Here is an 18910-nt window from a genome sequence, read left to right as displayed (position 1 = left end):
AGTGGCTAGAGCACTGGCCATGGAAGCCAAAGACCTACGTTCTCGTTTTAGCACCCCCACCAGCTGACTGCAGCCAAGGCACTTTCCTCCCTGTGCCTCAGTTTCCCCTAGTGTAAAGCACTGCCCTCTGCTGTAAAGTGCACTGGCTCTACTGCTGAAAAGCAGCAGGGAGGGGCAGTGATGTATCTTCACCTCCCACAACACAGGGGAGAAGACAAGATGAACAATTGCAACGCTCCAAGCCACACCACCCAATCCAATGCAAAGCCTGTTCCTTCGCCCCTCCTGCGGCCGGAGAGGAGACAGGATAGCAGAAAACACCACATCAGCCCCTCTCATCCCAGCTCCTGTAGCCAGAGCTGCTGCTGGCCTTCAGCCCTCCCATGGAATTGGCAATATTGATCAGGAACAGCCTCCAGCAGTGATGCAGATTGTGCTGCCCCCGAGTAGGACAAGCCTCCTCTCTGTGTGACTAAAAAACACACAGGCCAGGCTGGCACGGTTTGCCTACGAAACTGCACTTGGAGACCCTTCAGTGTCTGCCCTTGGACTCACACACCAGCTACTAAGCTTATGGCAAAGGCATCAGGTTGGAACTCAGGAGATACGTGTGCAATTCCTGGCTGTGCCATGGTGCCACTGTGGGGGAGTCACTCGCCCTGCTCTGGGCCTCAGTTCCCCAACTCTGAAATGGGGAAATTAATCCCCTTTCTGTCTCGCCTATTTAGACTCTCAGCTCTTCGAGACAGGGTCTGTGCTCGCTGTACATGAACAGCGCCTGGCACCAGGAGGCACTGATCTCACCTACGGCCTCTAAACCCTACTCTAAACACAAATAACCCCCATCAAACTGCATGCCAGGCAGCCCAGTTTCCCAGGCCTGACCAGTATCAGGAAAAGCCAAGAATCCTGCAGCTCTGCGATAAGCTGCCTCAGGGGAACATTCCTTCCTGACCCTATCTGAGGTTATTTTTGTGCCCTGAAGCATGAGGGTTGATAGGCCTGTTTCCTTACAGCCACTCATCCATCGAGCTCTCAGCTGGCTCCTCCCCTTCCGTAGACAAGGGCCAGCCCAGCGAGGGGCGAGCAAGCAGCCATCTGTCCTGCTGGCAGCAGCGGAATTAAAGGAATGCCATGCGTGGCTCCACTGCTGCCGCCGGGGCAGAGAACCAACCAGCTTGGCAGACCCAGGGCAGGGCCGACAGCTTGTCGTGTGACGAGGGACTGCTGGAGACCCCCTCAGACTCCACAATCAGCTTCCAAACAAGTCGCTTTCCTGACTGTATTCGCCTTGGCTGCCAACAGCTTTGCACACCGAGGGCCACAGGCAGGGGCTGAGAGGTCAACCGGGAGTAGACCTTTCCTCCCCCGTGCTGTGGGGCTGGGACCTGGGGCAGCGCAGGGCACCACTGCTCCAATCCTCTTCCTACAGGTGAGGCCCGCCCCCAAAGGCGTCGAAAGCTGTTTACCCAGCGCTGCAGCTGCTTTGCAGACAGATGTTGCAGACACAAGGCCCCTGATTGAGCCCACGGCCAGGGCAGCTGTTGAGAAGCAGCATGGCATGGGGGGGGATGGGGAAACAGCTGTGACCGTGGGACTGGGGCCACGGCCCCCACCCAGCTGAAACTGAAGCCCCAAGTGCTTCCTCCTCCGTGGGGCTAGCTCAGCTCCTGCGTTACGACATGCCCCCATCTCAGCCCCAGGCGGGGCGCACAGAGCTGTCCCCTCCCTAGGACAGTGCAGGGCAGTTGCACAGGGGCCCTTGCTGGGGGTGGGGTGGCCTGCACAGCACTGGGGTGAGCAGCAGAGCATCCAGCCCTGGTCAAGAAAGGAGGGAGCAGGCGCTTGGGGGAGGAGTGGAACAGGCTGGGGGGCAAGGAATGGCAGGAGGGCCAGGCCAAAGGTGGGGGGAGAGGGATGTCCTGGGCCCCGCCCCCAGGCAGTCCCGCATACAGACCCTTTCTGTGCCACAGGATCTCATCCAGGAGCCAATGGGAGCTGAGCCCCGTGGCCAATCCCAGCCTAGGTTCAAACCTCCCCCAACATCCCAGCCACCTCTTCCCTTCCCACCCCCACACGGCGAGTGTTGCTGCATTAGGCCTGGTCTCTGGGCAGCAGCTGCACCAGTGCAACTGATGCATCGGGGAGCTCGCAGGGGAAGCGGCTGCAGCCAGCAGCCTGGACAGGGGCGGCTGCCACCCGGCCACACTTACTCACCCCCTGGCTATCTGACGGGGGCCCTACCTGCAGCCTTGGGGAGGGGGGCACCAGGCAGATCAGGCGGAGCCGCAGCCCTGGCTCCACACACCCCAGGGGAGGTAGGGACACAAACATACACGCTGCCTAGGAGCTGGGGGGACTCTGGCCATGGACGGGAAGGAGGGAGGGATAACAAAAGGGTTGTTCGGTCGGTGAACCGCCGCAGGGTGTCTGCAAACGTCCCTGCCTGGCTGCACACTGTGGCCCCTGGCCACTCCTTGGCACACGGGCTCTAGACCAGCACTAGCCGGTTATGCAGTAACTTGGCGCGGCTGAGGGGTTGGATGCAGCACCCGGTGCATTTTGCTGCCACCAAGCTGCTTGCAACTCCGGCCCACGGCGGGAAAGATCAGGGAGCAGCATGGCAGGGTAGCTGGGCATGTGGATTCTTGGCTCTGCCACAGCCCTGCTCTGTGACCTTGGCAGTGTCACTTTTTCACTTTGCTGCTTCCCCTCTTTGTGCGTCTTGGCTAGTTACCCCATGCGCTCTGGGGAGTCGGGGATGGTCTCTGAGCACCCTGAAAGGCAGCAGCTTGATCTCAGCTCAGGTGCTTCCAGGACCACCAAGGGACAGGATTTTCCAAAGGAGAACCAGAGCTCTCAGCGCCCAGCTCCACCTGCAGTGCAGCTCCCGGGGCAGCAGACAGGGCAGACACCCCCACTTGGCTCCACATTAACCCATTCAGATGAGGGCAGGCAGCGTGCTATGCCGCTGCTCAAGGCGGGGGACAGACAGACTGAGAGCGTCAGTCTTTCACCAGCCCTGACTCTGCTTCAGGGGCTGAAACAGAAACCAGACGCAAGGAGCCAGGTGGAAGTTCCACCTGTGAGCAGAGCAGGGAGGGAATCCTCCCTCGGGGTGAGTCAGCGCATTATCCTCAGGGAAGCTGCTCCATCTCCTCCCCCGCACGCCGGCGATCCCGCCAGGAAATGAACCACGTTCCGTATATCTGGACTGTTCTGCAGGCAGCCGAGAGGGAATCCCAGCAGCACGCGGGTCTCCTCCGTGCTACGCCCCCTGCGCCCACAGGACAGGCAAACGCCGCGCACGGCCAGGTAGCTATCGAGAGAACTGAGACTGCAGGGGAGACAGGGACTGAGAGCATTGGGGGTTGGCACCGGACAGACTCCTGAGGCCGGGGTCAAGGCAGGATGGACGGCATGGAGGTGGATCAGCGCATGGATTCGAGACACAGAACTGCAGAACACTAGGACTGGAAGGGAGCTGGAGAGACCACCGAGTCCAGTCCCCTGCCCTCCCAGCAGCACCCAGCACCATCTAGACCATCCCTGACCTGCCATTAAATCTCTCCAGGGTTGGAGATTCCACAGCCTCCCCAGGCAATTTACTCCAGAGCTTAACCACCCGACAGGAAGTTTTTCCTAATGTACCACCTACACCTCCCTTGCTGCAATTTAGGCCCATTGCGTCTTGTCCTGTCCTCAGAGGCCAAGGAAAACAATTTTCCTCCCTCCTCTTTGCAACACCCTTTTAGGTACTTGAAAGCTGCCCTCACATCCCCTCCCAGCCATCTCTTTGCCATCCTTAACAAACCCAGTTCTTCCAGTCTTCCCTCGTGTTTACCAGATCTTTAACAGGCCCAAGTTTCCGATGGCTTCATCTTCCAGAGCACCTGGTAGGTCGTTATTTGTGCTGAACCAGTGCCAGTCATGAGCCAGAGCCCCACAGTTCTAGGCACTGCATAAGCCGAACTAAGAGGTGGTCCTTGCTCCATAGACCCTGCAAACCACAAGGAGCTCTTTCCGGACCTAGCCGCAGTAGTGAACAGAGGGTTGTATTCATGGCCCTTTGCCACTCGGTTAACAGCTCAGCTCACCGCGGGAGGGCTACACTTCTGGGGCGCAAGTGAAACCCACACACCGAGGGGTGTGGGACACTGTGCCATGGAGCGGCACCAAGACCCTTACGCAGAGAAAGACAATCTTCTACAGCCTTGCTGAGAGGCAGCTGGCTCCGAGCTCCTGCCCTAAGCTCCTGAGATCCCAGGTTTGAGTTTGCCTGTTGGGCAGTCATGCACGGCAGCAACTATTTAGCAGCTGCACTGTAGCCTGCTGGGATGCTTTCCGAGGGGACGAAAGAAGCGCCCCATTGAAACCCCTGGCAGAGGAGGGACTGTCGGCGTGAGATCAAGGGAATGAGCGGCGCTGGAATTCAGCCAGGTCCCTGGGGCGAGCATCTCGAGGGCAGAGAGAGCTTTAAAGGTCACAGCAGCTCCACCCAAGTTTTAACATCTCATTAAAAGAGGAGCAAGCTGCAAACATAAGCTGGCAGCCGGGCTGCCTACAACAGGTGCCCCGACCCCACAGTGATGGGCAGCCGCACTGAACTCTAAAACAGAGGGAATAACACAGCTCCTGGGATCCCAGCAGGCTGCAAAGAGCCGCACGTCACCACATGTGGGTTTTCCCGACTTACGGTCATCTGCTTCCAAGCCCTACCCTCGGCCTTGCCCGGAGCAGCAGGAAGGAAGCACGCTGGGGTGATGCAAGGGCTAGCTGCCCCCAGGCATCAGAAGCCTCCTAGGAAAGGAAGAGCAGAGAACCCAGCTGTGGACGCGGAGCAGGCCCTCTCATGGGAGTGCCTTTTGGCTGGACAGAGGGAGAAGCAAAGCTCTGCAGGTGTTAGTCCGTACCCTATGCTGCAAAAGAAATCAACAGCAGGGCAGAACTCTGCCCTCAGATCTGCCCCGGGCAGCCCCGCCCCTGAGAGGGGCAAGAGAGAACCAGACCATAGGTTAGGCAGTGGGACTCCTAAGTCACCAGCACACCCACCGTGCCAAACCCTTTCTCCCCGACTGCTCCATGGGGGGACATGCCCGACCGTCTCCCCCAGCCCTGAGAAAGGCTGCCCGGCGGTGTTCCCTGCAAGCCACGCGCACGGGCAGCTGCCCAACTGATGAGCAGAGTGCCCCCAGCGTGTCTTTCTACAGGGGGTGCACATCTGCACCTGCTGCAGTGCCCATAAAATGTATTCTGCACATTGATGGGAAAAGTCGGGGGAACACTGCCGCCTGGCTACCTAGGGCTTTGCATTTCTGATCAAAGGGCTGCAAAACAGGGCAAAGAGGGAAAGCAGAGTCTAGCCCTCAAGCCCAGAGGCCGCGTTTTACAAGGGGCATTAAACAGCCAGAGGCAACAGCCTCACTGGAAATCAAGGCCCTGGGAACAGCCCTGCATCTCCAAGGGACGGCGGCTCTCCTCCCTCAAAGCCCTCATTCATTTCCGAGAGCTGCAGCAGCAACAGGAGCTAGCGGGCAAACATCCCCCTTCCAGAGCGTCTGCCAGGCAGCGGGTGGGGACTTCCCACCATGTACTGCACAGAGCTGGGCAGCTGCTAACCAGCTCCTCCAGTCCAGGTACTGGTATCTGAACTGAGGCTGAAATCTCCCCTGCCAGGCAAGTCCTGAGCTGCGTTCCAAAATGGGATGCCTACGCCGAAGTCACCCAGCTGCTTTGGAAAACTACGGAGATCCGGATGGCAAAAATGCCAAGGACGGCTGGAACTAGGATGAGAGATGAAGTTAAGGGAAGAACAGGGGCAGTTTTCCTGAGAGCACCGCCTAAAAGGGAGACCATCCAACTGTGGAATGGTCCCCTATGGGGAACAGCAACAGCTCCATTGGCCAGGGCTGTTACAACCAGCCTGGACACATGCATATTTATATGCCTCCCACCATCAGCATATTTGAGCACCTGAGCATCTTTAATATCTTGATCCTCCCTCTTTAGGGAAAGGCTGAGCTTTGTCCCCATTGTTCATATAGGAAAACTGATGCACAGATAGGCCTTGACCCAGGTCACAAAGAGCATCTGTAGCAGAGCAGGGAATTGAACCAAGGTCTCACAAGTTCCAGGCTCACAGTCAAACGAAAGGCCACACTCCCTTGACCAACAGAACATGTGATTCTCCAGTTGGAAGCGGGAAGCAGTGCAGCCCTGCAGGGTTTGCCAAGAGAAAGCAGCACCTTTAAACTCTGTGAGGGAGAAATTTCAGCTCCTGAATGAACTCTCTGCTCCTACACACCACCAGCATCCCATACGCCAACATGGAAAGGCATCGTGCTAACGGGACACAGTGAGGTGATGGAATTTCATTCTGGCTCCCGGCCCCAGTGGAGATTTGCCTGCTGGCTAGAGTCCGGGCAGGGCCTGCATGCACAGATCCACAAGCTTTATTTATAAGCTGGGTGACTGATCCTGTCCAAAGCAGCTCAACCCAGCCAGAATGCAGTAAGGGCAAAGCCCACCCCCAGCCTCAGGGCTCCCCACTCATCCGTGGCGTTCTGCTCCAACCACCCACAGAGGTCTGTACTTGAGGATTTGGAGAGCAAATCAATTGCACGATCCTTGGTCGGATCCCCAGCCAAAGTACATCAGGGTGGATCCGTGGGGTTCAATGGGTCAGATCCTCCAGCTGCCGTAGATCAGTTTTATCCCAGTGACTCCAGCTCTGCCATGTCTACACAAGCAGAGCTTTACTGAAGCACTCCACTGGCAAAGCATTCTTAGCATGGACACAGCCACACAACATAGCATCAATGGGTACGGACCTCAAGAGATCACCAAGTCCAGTCCCCTGCCCTCATGGCAGGACAAAGCACCGTGATCATCCCTGACAGGGGTTTGGCTAACCTGCTCTGAAAAGTCTCCAACAGCACTGTGCCCTGGGAAGGAGGGTTTTAATGGGAGGGGAACCTGGCTTCCCTGGACCAGAAGCAGCTTGTGACATGGTGGGATGGAGAGGGGATCACAGTGGAGGCAGAGGGACGGAGAAACTGGGAGGGGATTGGAAAAGGAGGGAGGAGCAAAGGGACTGAAGGAGAGGGAGAAAGGCGGGGAGGAAGCAGAGCTAGAAAAGATGGTGAGGCTTGATTTAGGGAGGCAGAAAAGACACAGAAGAGCCAGTGCTTGGAAGCAGAAGGGGACGTATGAACCAGACACACAGGAATAGGAGAACTAGAACGGTGAGAGGAGCAAGTGGAGGTGGGAGCAGAGCCCTCCTTTCCCAAAGACAGAACACGCAGCTGCGCAGGGCTCCCAAAAATTTGGGGCACCCCTGGGTGTTAACAGCCACCCACCCACCTCTTCCTATCCCCGTTCCACAGCTCTGCTTCCTCCGGAGAGGATCGACTCAACGTAAAAGAGAAAAACTCTGCCAGAGCTCTTAGCAGATGTTGAACGTGGGAAAGAGCCAGTCAAGGGGCAACGGAGTCATCGAACGGGCATTTGCCACCCCCACGTATAGACTGTTGGGTTCTGCTTTGCCTGTGTTAGTCGACAGGACCTGACTTTAAAATACGTAATTAGCGTGTTGCTGACTGTTTAAAAAAACACCTCCAAAAGTCATCATCCCTCCGCACTACCACGGCACAGAGGCACTTGTTTAACATTACACGTAGGGCTCCGTAAATCCGAAGGCCGGCCCCGTGGAGGAGGCGAGAAGGGTAGGTGGGTCTCAGAGGGGAGTGCACACAGGTGGAGGCCAAGAGGGGGACCCGTTGCTCACAGAGCCGCAGCTACTCACTGGGGCAGATGAGCGCCTCCTTGGCCGTGATGCTCTTATTGCAGGCGAAGCACATGGTCATGCCAGAGACGGTGATGGTGGTGAAGAGGTGCCCGTTGGTGTAGCGGGCGTCCCTCTCCTTCCCGTCCTTCTCGCGCTCCTTCATCTTCTCCTTGTTCTGTTCACCGATAGAGGGAAGAGGTTAGAGACACAGCTCCATGCAGGGGATCCCGGTCTGCCCCTCCCCGACCACCCGAAAAGCATCTCACCTGGCAGACCCGCTCTACAGCACATGCCTTCCCCACCGTCCCTCTCATGGCTTTGCCCAAGGGGATCCACGTATTAAACCCAGCCTATGCACCAGCCACACCAGCTGATACTGCAAACAGATCGGTCTCTTGCAAGCAAAGTTGACACTTGTGTAGCCCTCCCAGGGAAGGGGCATTACTGGGTGCTCAGCCAGTGTCACAGCTAGCAGGACAGACACACCATCACCAACAGTCACCCCATCCTGGGGTGGGGAGAGGAGCTTAAAAAAAAAACCAAAAAAAAAACAAACCACCAACTAGATCTACAGTGAATCCATGCACAGAGGAGAATGGGATAAGACACCGAGGTCTTTCAAATCTCCTGTACTTCCCCGGCTCTCATAACCATGACAACCGTTTGTCTACTTACGCAGCACCCCGGGCCCCCAGGAGTGATGCTTACTCCATAGAGCTGCATAGAACCACTTGCAACAGAACAGCCAAAGGGAAGAGATTCATCCCTTATTCCTGCAATATGGACGGGCCAAGCCACCCCAGGTACAACGGGAGAGGGGGAAATGGATTCAGAAACTCAGCAAGAAAGGCCATGCAAATAACCACCGAGCCTCCTGGTAACAATTCAGAAATGTCTCTGGTGCCTTTCATAACCCCAGGTCCTGAAACGCAGCCACCTCTGGGGTGGAGGACAGAAGCCAATCATTACGAAGGGCAAAAGGATCTCTCAGGGCAGGCTAACCCCTTGAGGCTGTGAAAAAGCTTTCGGACACTGCCAGGAGACCGCAGACCAGCACTAGAACAGGTCACATTTTATCTACCTAACCCCACGGAGACCCGATGCTCCAAGCTGACTGGTAAAACCTGCTGTTACGGCAGCATTCAGGATGGATCTCAAAGACTGCATGGGACAACACTGGGCAGCGCTGGGTTGGCAGCAGGAGAACCACAGGGTCCACTGGGGTCCCAACTAAAGAGCAATCAATCCTTCTTTATGCTAATTATAGCAGAGCCCTGGTTCCTCTCTACCACGCTGGGGGCGGGATGCACGGTCCCCGAGATAGCCAGTGGTCAAGCTGGGCACAGAACCCCTGAGTCCTGACCAGTGATCTCTGTAAGCCGAGTACTTGTGCCTCTACCTAGGAGAGATTCAGGTGCCGCCAGCTGTATGGCAGAGCATCCCCAGCCCGTGGCGTGTGTTTCTGTTGGTGGTGCTCATCTGCACATGCCTGGGTGCATGTTACAAAATTTATTTGGCACATGGACAGGGGAAAAAGGAGGAGCCCTGGTCCAGACGCCTGGTCCCCTGCGCTACCCACTAGACCACATTCTCATATTTTGCCCTCATCTGGGTGACGTTTTAGTTTATTTTAACTGACTCGGTGGTCTTCGCCCTTTCCGCCCTTCTCCCACCACTCCAGCGTTTGCATGTGTGGCCTGGAGATCTGAAGGCCACAAACTGTATGAAGACTGGAAGCCGTTACAGGGGTAATGATCTTGCTCCTGTCATTAGACAGGGTACAGACAGCTGGTTGCCATGGCAGCCTCCTGTCAGAATGGGGAAGTGAGCCGGTCACTTCCTGTTGCAAAGTTCTGAGTAATCCTCGCCCTGGCTATTTCTGACTTCGAGTCAGCTTCGCATCACGGGTCTGAGTGAGAGAAACCAGACGGTTTGCTTCTCAGGAGCTGCAAATTATTTGTAGAGCAGAAGCGCCAAGAGCCAGGCCCTACGTGCTGTACAAGACTCATGACAAAAGACAAGCCAAGGGGCTGAGGTTTAAAGGGGAGGCAGAAATGGGAAACGGAGGTGAAGAAAGAGAAGCGACTTGCCTAAGCCTATCCCTCGGGTCGGTGGCAGAGTTAGGAACACAACCCAGATCTTCTCACTTGGAACCCAGAGTGCTAACCTCTAAACCATGCTGCCTTCTTTGTCTTAGTATTCCAGTCAATGCGGGTCTCTTCTGCCACTAGTCGCGCTCTCTCTCATTTAGATTCCTATCTGGGCAAGGAACTTCTAAGACGCCCTTCACTACTACAGAGCTCTACAGTACTGGAGGGAGCTTCTGCCTGATTAAGAGCAGCTTTCACTCAAGGATCTCAAAACACTCAGATGGTTATCAGACAGCTGAGCGACAGATCTGACCCTGCACAGAACCCTTAGAAAAGTGGTTCTCAAATGTACTGTCTGAGTTCCACCTCATACAACACAATCTTTTCCACAGACCACCGGCCAACCACCCATGATGACGAAATGCATTTTCTTATTTCTAAATACCTTACATGCTAAATTACTCACATCAGGCTACTGGATCACAAAACTGTAGATACGCAGCTGTAACATAAGGGTGTGTGTGTACATTTAGCTCTTACTTTAATATTTTATAACATAAGGGGGCGTATATTTTAAATCTTCCTAATAAATAAAGCAATTTACGCCCATAACAAAAGGTTGCAGCATTGTCGCTGTTTATGGCAGGGATGCAGAACCCCTGCAGCATGGGGGTGAGCCTGCAGCCCACCTGCAAAGTAGTCGTCCTCACTTTGAGAGCCACGGCCTTAGAGGGACAGAACCCCAAGCAGCCGCTTTATCCAGACCAGCGACTTCTCCTTTTCCTCGGCTTGGACCCGTCAGAGGCAAAAGCAGGATCTCTGATCCAAGCAGTGGGGCTGTTCTAAGTCCCAGCTTGGGTGAGAACTTCCTGAACTGAGACCCCTCAGGATGGCTCAGGGGCAACCCAAAGAGAGTTTGTCAACATGCAGGAACGCCTGAAGGGACCATCTAATCTGACCTTCTGCCTAGTGTTGCCCAGAAAAATCTCAATTTCAGTTTAGGGGGCTGAAAAAGGACAGGCGTTTACACCACTGATGCAATGACCGGGCTCAACAGTGTCACTCCAGAGTCTACTGTGCATGGAGCAACCTCTGGCCTGACGCACAATGCTGTTGGACCGCACAGAAAAGCTTTGCGCCCCTCCCTTTCACCCACCCACATCAGTGGTCCCTCTAATTTTTCCATCCATGGCTGGAATAAATTTGCAATGACCGCTAAGGTACGTGCAGCTGTGCACCACCAACAGAAATGCATGCGGCCAGCTGTGGGCACTCTGTGGCACCTGAATCTCTCCTAGGCAGCCACTCAAGCACTCAGCTTTCAGGGAACGCTGACCCACCCCCACCCCCCAAGCTGTAACTCGGCATTTTGCACCAAACAAGCAACACCCAGCGGAGCCTGGTGACTGCTACTCAATACAGAGAAGGGACGGCATCAGAATGGGGATAGTTCACCAAAAACTCGCCTTCCAGTAGGACTGCGGCTTGCTTGGACAGGGTCTCTGTCTCCTAACAATGGCCTCTAGCCCTGCAGGGTCCCCAGACCCCCAAACCCCACCACGGGATGTAAGTGTCTTACGAACAGCAGGACAGATCCTCAGGTGATGTAAACTGGAGTGACACCAATTTACACCAGCCAAGGATCTGGCTCATGGCCCTAGGCACACTGGGAGCCAACTCAACCAGGTTGCTTGGCCAGCTCATGCAAGCTGCACCCTTCCTTGGCTCTGTCCTGGTAAGACAGCAACAGCAAAGAAAAGGGCTGAAAACTGACAACTTCAGAGTGAAACTGACAAGATCAAGGAGCAGGCGCCTGCTTGCTTTCCATCCCCCACAGCCCACTGGCGAGAACAGAAGGTTGGTGGGTGACTTGGCTCTTGCTCTAAAAACCTCATTCCTCTCTGTTGCTCAGGCTTCCTGAGAATTCAGGAGTTTGGCTTGGGCCATTCCCCACCCCCATTAGCACATCATTTTCTGATCATCTCTGCAGCTGAGAACAGGGGCATCAAGCTTTCACGCTTCAGGGCACTGAGAGTCAGGAAGAATTCCTTCCCCAAGTCCCATGCTGAATAAAGACTACGGTAAGGATGCGCTGCCTTCCTCCAAGGCACCGGGTACTGGAATGGACAGACAAGTGGGCTCACCAGGTACCAACCATCCCAGAGCAAAGGAAGAACACTCATATGCAGAGTAGTGCTGTCTAACCCCGCAGGGATAATCACAACAGGCTTCCCATTTAAAGGGTATTATAAAGCCAGAACAGGGCGTGGAAAGGAGGGGGACAAAGAGGCATGCGTGCCTGGCAGCCTAGAAACCCCATTTTCACTCTAACACCGAGACACCCACCCGTGTGCCGCTCCTATTCTGTAATACAAGCCACAGACAGCGCCACTCGTCCCCTCCCTGGTTGCTGCTTTCAGTTCTGCTTTATGTTCCCCAAAGCACATGGACTGGACAAGCCCAGCCCTGGAGGAGGTCACCCTCATAGGGAACTGGGCATGCGCCTGCCTCTTAGCTCTCCTCCGTTTCCTGCTCCTGGCCAGCTGAGTCCCACATAGGGATGGGAAATGAAGAGAGCAGCTTAGAGGATCACACAGGGGCAGTGTTCCCCGTAAGCTTGAGCACTTGGGTGGCTGCCCAGGAGAGATTCAGACACTGCCCAGCTGATTAGCAGAGCGCCCACAGCCCTCAGCATGTTTCTATTGGTGATGCACATCCACACATGCCTTGGTGCCCATAAAATTTATTCCACTCATTCATGGAAAGCATAGGAGGGAACATTGGATGGGGGTCAAAGCCTCCTGCTCCTTCTCTCTCTCTCCCTCCAACCATGCAGATGCAGTGACCAACTGTCCAACTCAAAAGTGGCGTGAGAAGCAGCTAAGACAACACAGACCAATCATGTCTATTGCCCCGACCTTGCTCCGGTGCAACAGAGCTGATAATGGGGGTGTTGGGCACAGGTCAGGTGGTTCAGGAGCTTCGGCTGGGTCAGAGAGGGGAGAGCAGATTAGATCTTGTCTCTGCAGGGGTCGGACTCAGTCCATCTGGTTCTCCACCCACCATCTATTCATATTCAACATCTCTTGCACAGACGTCCCTCCAGCACACACCAGGCCCCTGCAGAGATTTCCAATGGACTCAAACGAGCAGGTCCAGACCCCCCAGCCCTGGGGCCAAGGCAGACAGCCGCTCTAAGAAGGGAGAAATGCTACTGGAATGGGTGGGATATTCCAACAGCTCTGCAGGGAAGAGAAGGGTCTCCTGCCCCTCCCGACGCAGTCCTGCATAGCAATGCAACATCTGTTTAAAGTCATACACCACCAAGCTGGGAGGGGAGAGAACACAGCAGAGATTTAGCTGAAAGGCGGCGGGGCAGAGATGCCATGGAGATAATTCCTGGAGTGGTGGGGGTGGATGGTACCAGGCAGGGATCACTCAGCTATCTCTGCATAGGGGGAGTGTCGGCTGTTTTCCTGCAATGCTCCCAGCCTGCATGGGAGAGGCGCAAACAGGCAGACAATGGGGTGCTGGGGAAGCCCCTCCCATTTGCTTTGCGAAGAGCCAAGCGTGCCATAGCCATCACAGCCAGGCACTGCGGGATGTGCCCCCCGAGGGGCCCAGCACTGCAACGCCGCATCTCGCACCCAGGGATCAGCGTGCAAAGCTCGACCCAAAGGCTGGGTTTGGTGGGTGGGCACCGGCAGCAGCCTGCGAGATCAGAGGAGCTGATCCACTCTGGCCTTAAATGCCAAATCTCTAATAGGATTCAAGGAAGTGTTCCCGCTACGCTGAGCGCTTGGGCAGCTGCCCAGGAGAGATTCAGGTGCTGCCCAGCTGATTAGCAGAGCACCCACAGCTGGTAGTCGGTGTGTGTCTATGGGTGGTGCACACAACAACAGTTATTCTGCCTACGGATGGATAAAAACATTAGCGGGAGCCCTGATTCGGGACCCTTTCCTCTTCCTCCTCGCACAGAGCAGCTGATGCGGGAGGCGGTGGGGTGTAGCAGGCAGCAGCCCAGCACCCCCGGTAGGCATGCTGCCTTCACATCACTGAGAGCCTCCAGATGGAGAGACCCCCCAGGGGACAAGAAAGGAGCATGTGCCCCTAAGAAATAAACTGTGCTCCCTGCCTGGGAATCAACCGGCCCCCAGCGCATGGGAGGCAGAGCCTGGAGGAAAGGAAAAACTCACCCACTCGCCACAGAGGAACCTCTCTGTCCCGCAGCCATCCCCGAACGTGAAGCAGAAACAGCAGCACATCCTGGCCCAGCGAGCCCCAACAAACAAAGCATCCTCCCCGCTTACTGGCAACTGGGGCTCCCAGCCAGACTAGGACCAGGGAGGGCAGCAAGGGCTCCGGGCACACCATCAAGCCATTGTCCTGGGAGTTATTCGTTCCTGGCACTGCTGTTGTTTTTTTATTTTAAAGGGACCCCCACCACACACATGCAGGCTAGACTTAAAGGGAAAGGGACCCACTTTGGGGGTCAGGGCTGGCAGGTCTGTGTGACAACCCCCCCCTCCCATGGAATGCCCCACCCCACGACACAGAAAAGAGGCAATTTATCCTCACAGAGCCACTTTCCCTGCTCAGCTCCCGCCCTCCAGTGATCACTGGGCCCAGTTCTCAAATGTTCTGTCCCTGCGCATGGGTCAGCAGCAGCATTAAGACAGCATCATCCATAGTCCCCAGCCCTGGCTTAAACAGCAACCCCACCTCCATCATCCACTGGGGCAAGGTCCCGCCAAACAGCTTCAGGCTGGGTAGGACGGAGTCTCAAAGCACCGCTTCAATCAACTTAAAGGCCCCTTCCTGCCGCCAGCGTGGCCTGGCCTGTGACCAAGCATCAGGACCCATGGATTTACTGCAAATCCACAACAGTGTAACAGGGATCAGAATCTGGCGCCCTCCCTACCCCAGCCCCCATGGAAGCCCACATGGCTAGAAAGGCAGCTGTCACCCTTGGGAATAGAGACAGGGCTTGGACTCTGTCCTGAGACGCCAGATACACGCTCTGTACAAAACCCCAACTCATCTGAACTGCCCCCCAGAGAGCAGGGATTCGCAGCAAACTCAATCCAACCACTTACAGCCACCAATAAGAGAAATCCCACAGCCATTGAGAGACCTGAAGCTCCACTCAGCTTCAGGGTGCTCAGGTTCCAAAGGCTAAAATCCTCCTTCCTGTGGAGATACAAACCTCAGAAACCCCAGAGGTCTCAGCTGCAGCCCCTTAAATCCCACCAGAGTAACACCAGGATATTATCTTGTGAAGATAATACTTTGTGGTTCTCTAACCCCTTCCATCAAAGGGATCCGTAAGCATGTCACACAAACCTGTGCATACCTCAGGAGATGGGGACACTGATACTGACCTCTGGCAGACTTTGCTAGCAGCACTTCCCTATATTAAAGGTGTGTGAAGAGGATAAAAGGCATTAAAGACTGTGAGAAGTCTGACACAATAGTGACTGAGACCACCAATACTTCAGATGCACAGAGAGGCATGCTCAGAGGAATCCAGGCAAATGACTCGCCTTCATTGGTTTCCATGCCTATAAGAATCCAGGCAAGGGATGTGCACCTTTATACTAATACAACCCCTAGCGGGGATGCTGGTACTGCCTGAACCTCTCTAATCCAGAACTCTCTCGTCCGGCAACATCTGTACTCCGGCATGATTTTAGTTAGCAGACGACCATTTATGAGTGTGGACAAGTTTCTCTCCGCCCCATAAAGTTTGTTTCCGGCCACCAGTCCTGACTCTCAGCATTCTGTGCTGAGATTCAGCTGTAATTTACCCCTAAATGTCTTCTCAGAGCCTAATAAGCAGAGGAAGTATTGGTAACATGCTAGACAATATTGACCTCCCATGGGCCGGCAAATTCTCTTGTTCGGCACTGGTCAGACCCATGAATCAGACCCTATTGGAAGCTGTGAAATGGTTCAAACCCAGAGTTTAGAGCAGGTCTAAATTAAGAGGATTTTCCCCTTTCCTCACCAAAACAGAAGTTGAACACAAATGAGGTATGGAATTAAAATGAAATGTTTCCAAAAACATCAATTGCTTTGAAATGTATCTGTTGGGGGTGGGGGGTGCAATTAAAAACCCACCTTTTTGTTTAGATTGGGGGTGGAAAAGTGACTTGAGTTTCCCTTGATTGTTAACAGAGTGGTCTCCCCACACTGAGAAAGTTGTGTTAAAAAAAAGATACATGTGGAGGGAAAAGGCTTTTTTTCTTTCAAAGAGCACAGTAAACTCTTTCATATCCGGCAGCCCCAGGACTGGGAGGTTATCACATATTCAAATATTCCAGATAAGAGAGAGGTATACCTAGCCATGCATAACACTAAAGAAAAACAAGATTAGATATTAAGAAACAATGTATGCAGAGTACTTGATTTACCAACCACCGTAGTATCGCACATTGTCAACTTATACTGTGAGAACAACAAGAAGTCCTGTGGCACCTTCTTGTTCTCAAACCTACAGACTAACACAGCTACCTCTCTGAAACTTATACTGTATTTGCTTGTATTTACTTTCAGCAGACTGCACTTATGGAAAACGCAACTAAAATTTACTTATGGTTCATCATAATCATCACCACGGGCTCAGCACCCATTGGTGTCCAATGCCTCCCTCAGTATTTCCTTCCATTTTTCCCTGTCCACCGTGGAGTGGCTTAGTTTCTGTAGACCAGCTCCACGCCAAGCCACCCACTCTCTGTGGGGTCGGCCTCTCCTATGCAAACTACCCATTATGTCGAATACCGGGATCTTGACTTTTTGCTCGTCGTTTGTTCTGCAGATATGCCTGAATAGCTGTAACTTGCACTGCATAACTTTCTGCAGTAGGTTCTATTTCAGTGATATCTTCCTATAGAATTCCTCACTGGTGTCCTCCTGCATCCATCCTATTCTCAGGATCTCGCCATAACAACTCCTCTCGAACACCAATATCCTTCTCTTCGACCCATTCGTTATCACCCTTGTCCACACCTGCACAACACGCTGCTGAATACACAAGTTTTCAAGAAGTTCAGCACAATGCCAGTTACTTGAGCATCCCAGATAACAGAATGCCGGAGAGGAAAGAGTTTACTGTATTGTAGTGAAATACACTTGGAGGACAGCGAGAGAGAGAACCTCCTTTGGCTGCTCAACAGAAACGAGACTGCCTCAGCCTCAGTCAGGTTTGGAAACACGGATCATTGAAACAACCAGAACAGGCACATGCATGCAGGCAGAATCACTTCTCCATGCTCCAGTCATCGGGGAGGTACAGTCACTGTTTAGAGTGGAGGCAGTGAGTAAGCGGCCTGGAGCCCTTTCCCAGCAGCCAGGGGCTTTTGTTTCACCCCCAAAAAATGAATCCTTCTGTTGCCTATTTGAGAGAGGCCCAGTTCTCTAAAATAATAATCCCTCGCTCTTGTGCGTCTCAGAGGCATGTGCATAAAGGAGATCAAGGTCATCACTGCCATTTTACATGGGGGGGGAGGGAGACTGAGGCCCAGAGTGACTTGCCTAAGACTATCCAGTAGGCTAGTAGCAAGGCAGGGAACAAAACCCTAATCTTCAGTGTTCCCAGTGCTCCATCCACTAGGCCATGCTGCCTCCTCAAAACCTCAAACCTTCTACCCACGCATGAGGCACAAACTTCAAGGGATTGAACCTAAGGGGTCATTTCAGACCCCACAAAACAGGGTCACATGAGCAACGCTTCACTTCCCGCTGTGCCACTGCCCCGTCCCATCCTAGAAGGGGTTGTACTTCAGCAGCTGGGATGCAATCCCTGTAGCACACTGCTGTACAGATCTCAAACCACTGCTCCTCCCCAGAGGCAGACGCGTTGCAGCAGTGGACAGAGCCTGTCTACCCAGCCAGAATCCTGCTTACTCCCACTTCTTGATGGCTCAGGCTGGCTGTGCCAGCAGCATGGCCATGTGGGGGCGGCTGGAATGTTAGGCGAGGAAGAGGCACCAGGAGTGGGTGAAATCCCTACAAGGCAAATAAAGATTGTACTCCTCTCAAGGGAACGTATTAAGTATTTCTATTAGAGGAGCAACCGCCATCCAGCCAGGTGGGTTGCCTCCGTGTGACGTGCTCAGATGACAATCCCTGCTCCCAGCAGCTCGCTCAATAACTGCTTTATATGCATAGCCCCCTCTCTCCCCCCGAAGCCAGCGTCATTGCAGGTTTGTAGACTGGGAAATGGGAGTCAGTGGGGGAGGCAAATTGCTCATGTCTGGAGCAGGGCTGGGAAGAGAACCTTCTGCATCTTCCACCTAGCGGGAGGATAGCAGGATATGCAGCACCTGATGGGTGTGAGCTGAATCCCCAGGCAGCAGGGGTGAGGGTACACAAGGGGACATGTGCCCACCATACACCCTGGGTTGGAGGGGAAAGCTCCAGCCAGAACCCCAAGTATCAGGGGAATTACACAAGTTCCTGGGACCCACAGCAGGAGTCCCCCACAATGCACCTGCAGGGGAAAGAGGAGCAGTGCAGCCCCAGGCAGTTCAGCTCTCTGGATGCATCGCTCAGGGATAGGAGGGACCATCCCCACACTCACCAGAGATGCAGACAGAGGAGCAGAGCAAGCCAGGGCCATGGTGCTCCGCTTCCCTGGCTGCTGCCAGTGACTGCAGGAGGCTGGCCTCTGGAACCCCTCACACCCCAAGCTGCACTGCTCAGAGGAGGGGCTGGGGGAAGAGGTGGGACAGGGCAAGGGGGGGGGAAGGAGAGGGGCAAAGGTGGGAGAGGCCTGGCCTGGGGCAGAATGGAATGTTGCCAGGGCAGGGCCACATGGCCAGTGGGTCCCCCCAACAGTAACCCCGTGCCGCCCACGCTCGCCAGTTGTGGCCAGACTCCCCCACTCTGGCTGCTGTTCCATCCTCGTCCCCCATGGACCTGTTCCCTCCATCCCAACCCCCAAACCCCCCACTCCCTCATGCCACGTGCCCTCCGCCCAGGCCCCGTAAGGAAACCATGTAGGAATTCTGCCTTCGCCATCCTCTACTGAATC

The 18910-nt window shown here is 54.6% G+C and overlaps 1 protein-coding gene across 4 annotated transcripts in view; it reads right to left on the bottom strand.

Annotated features, from left to right (window-relative positions):
- ARHGEF2 (Rho/Rac guanine nucleotide exchange factor 2) overlaps positions 1 to 18910 on the bottom strand; it is a 148011-nt gene that overhangs the window by 35969 nt on the left and 93132 nt on the right. For all 4 annotated transcript variants that reach the window (XM_074980806.1, XM_074980807.1, XM_074980809.1 and 1 more), the window contains one exon: positions 7805 to 7961. In XM_074980806.1, the coding sequence (XP_074836907.1) occupies positions 7805 to 7961 (157 nt within the window). The remainder of the gene's footprint in view (positions 1 to 7804; positions 7962 to 18910) is intronic.

Source organism: Carettochelys insculpta, chromosome 30 (genome assembly GCF_033958435.1).
Source record: "Carettochelys insculpta isolate YL-2023 chromosome 30, ASM3395843v1, whole genome shotgun sequence".
NCBI classification, from domain to species: Eukaryota; Metazoa; Chordata; order Testudines; family Carettochelyidae; genus Carettochelys; species Carettochelys insculpta.
Note: the sequence above shows the minus strand (reverse complement) of the source record. Positions and strands in the feature narration are given on the sequence as shown.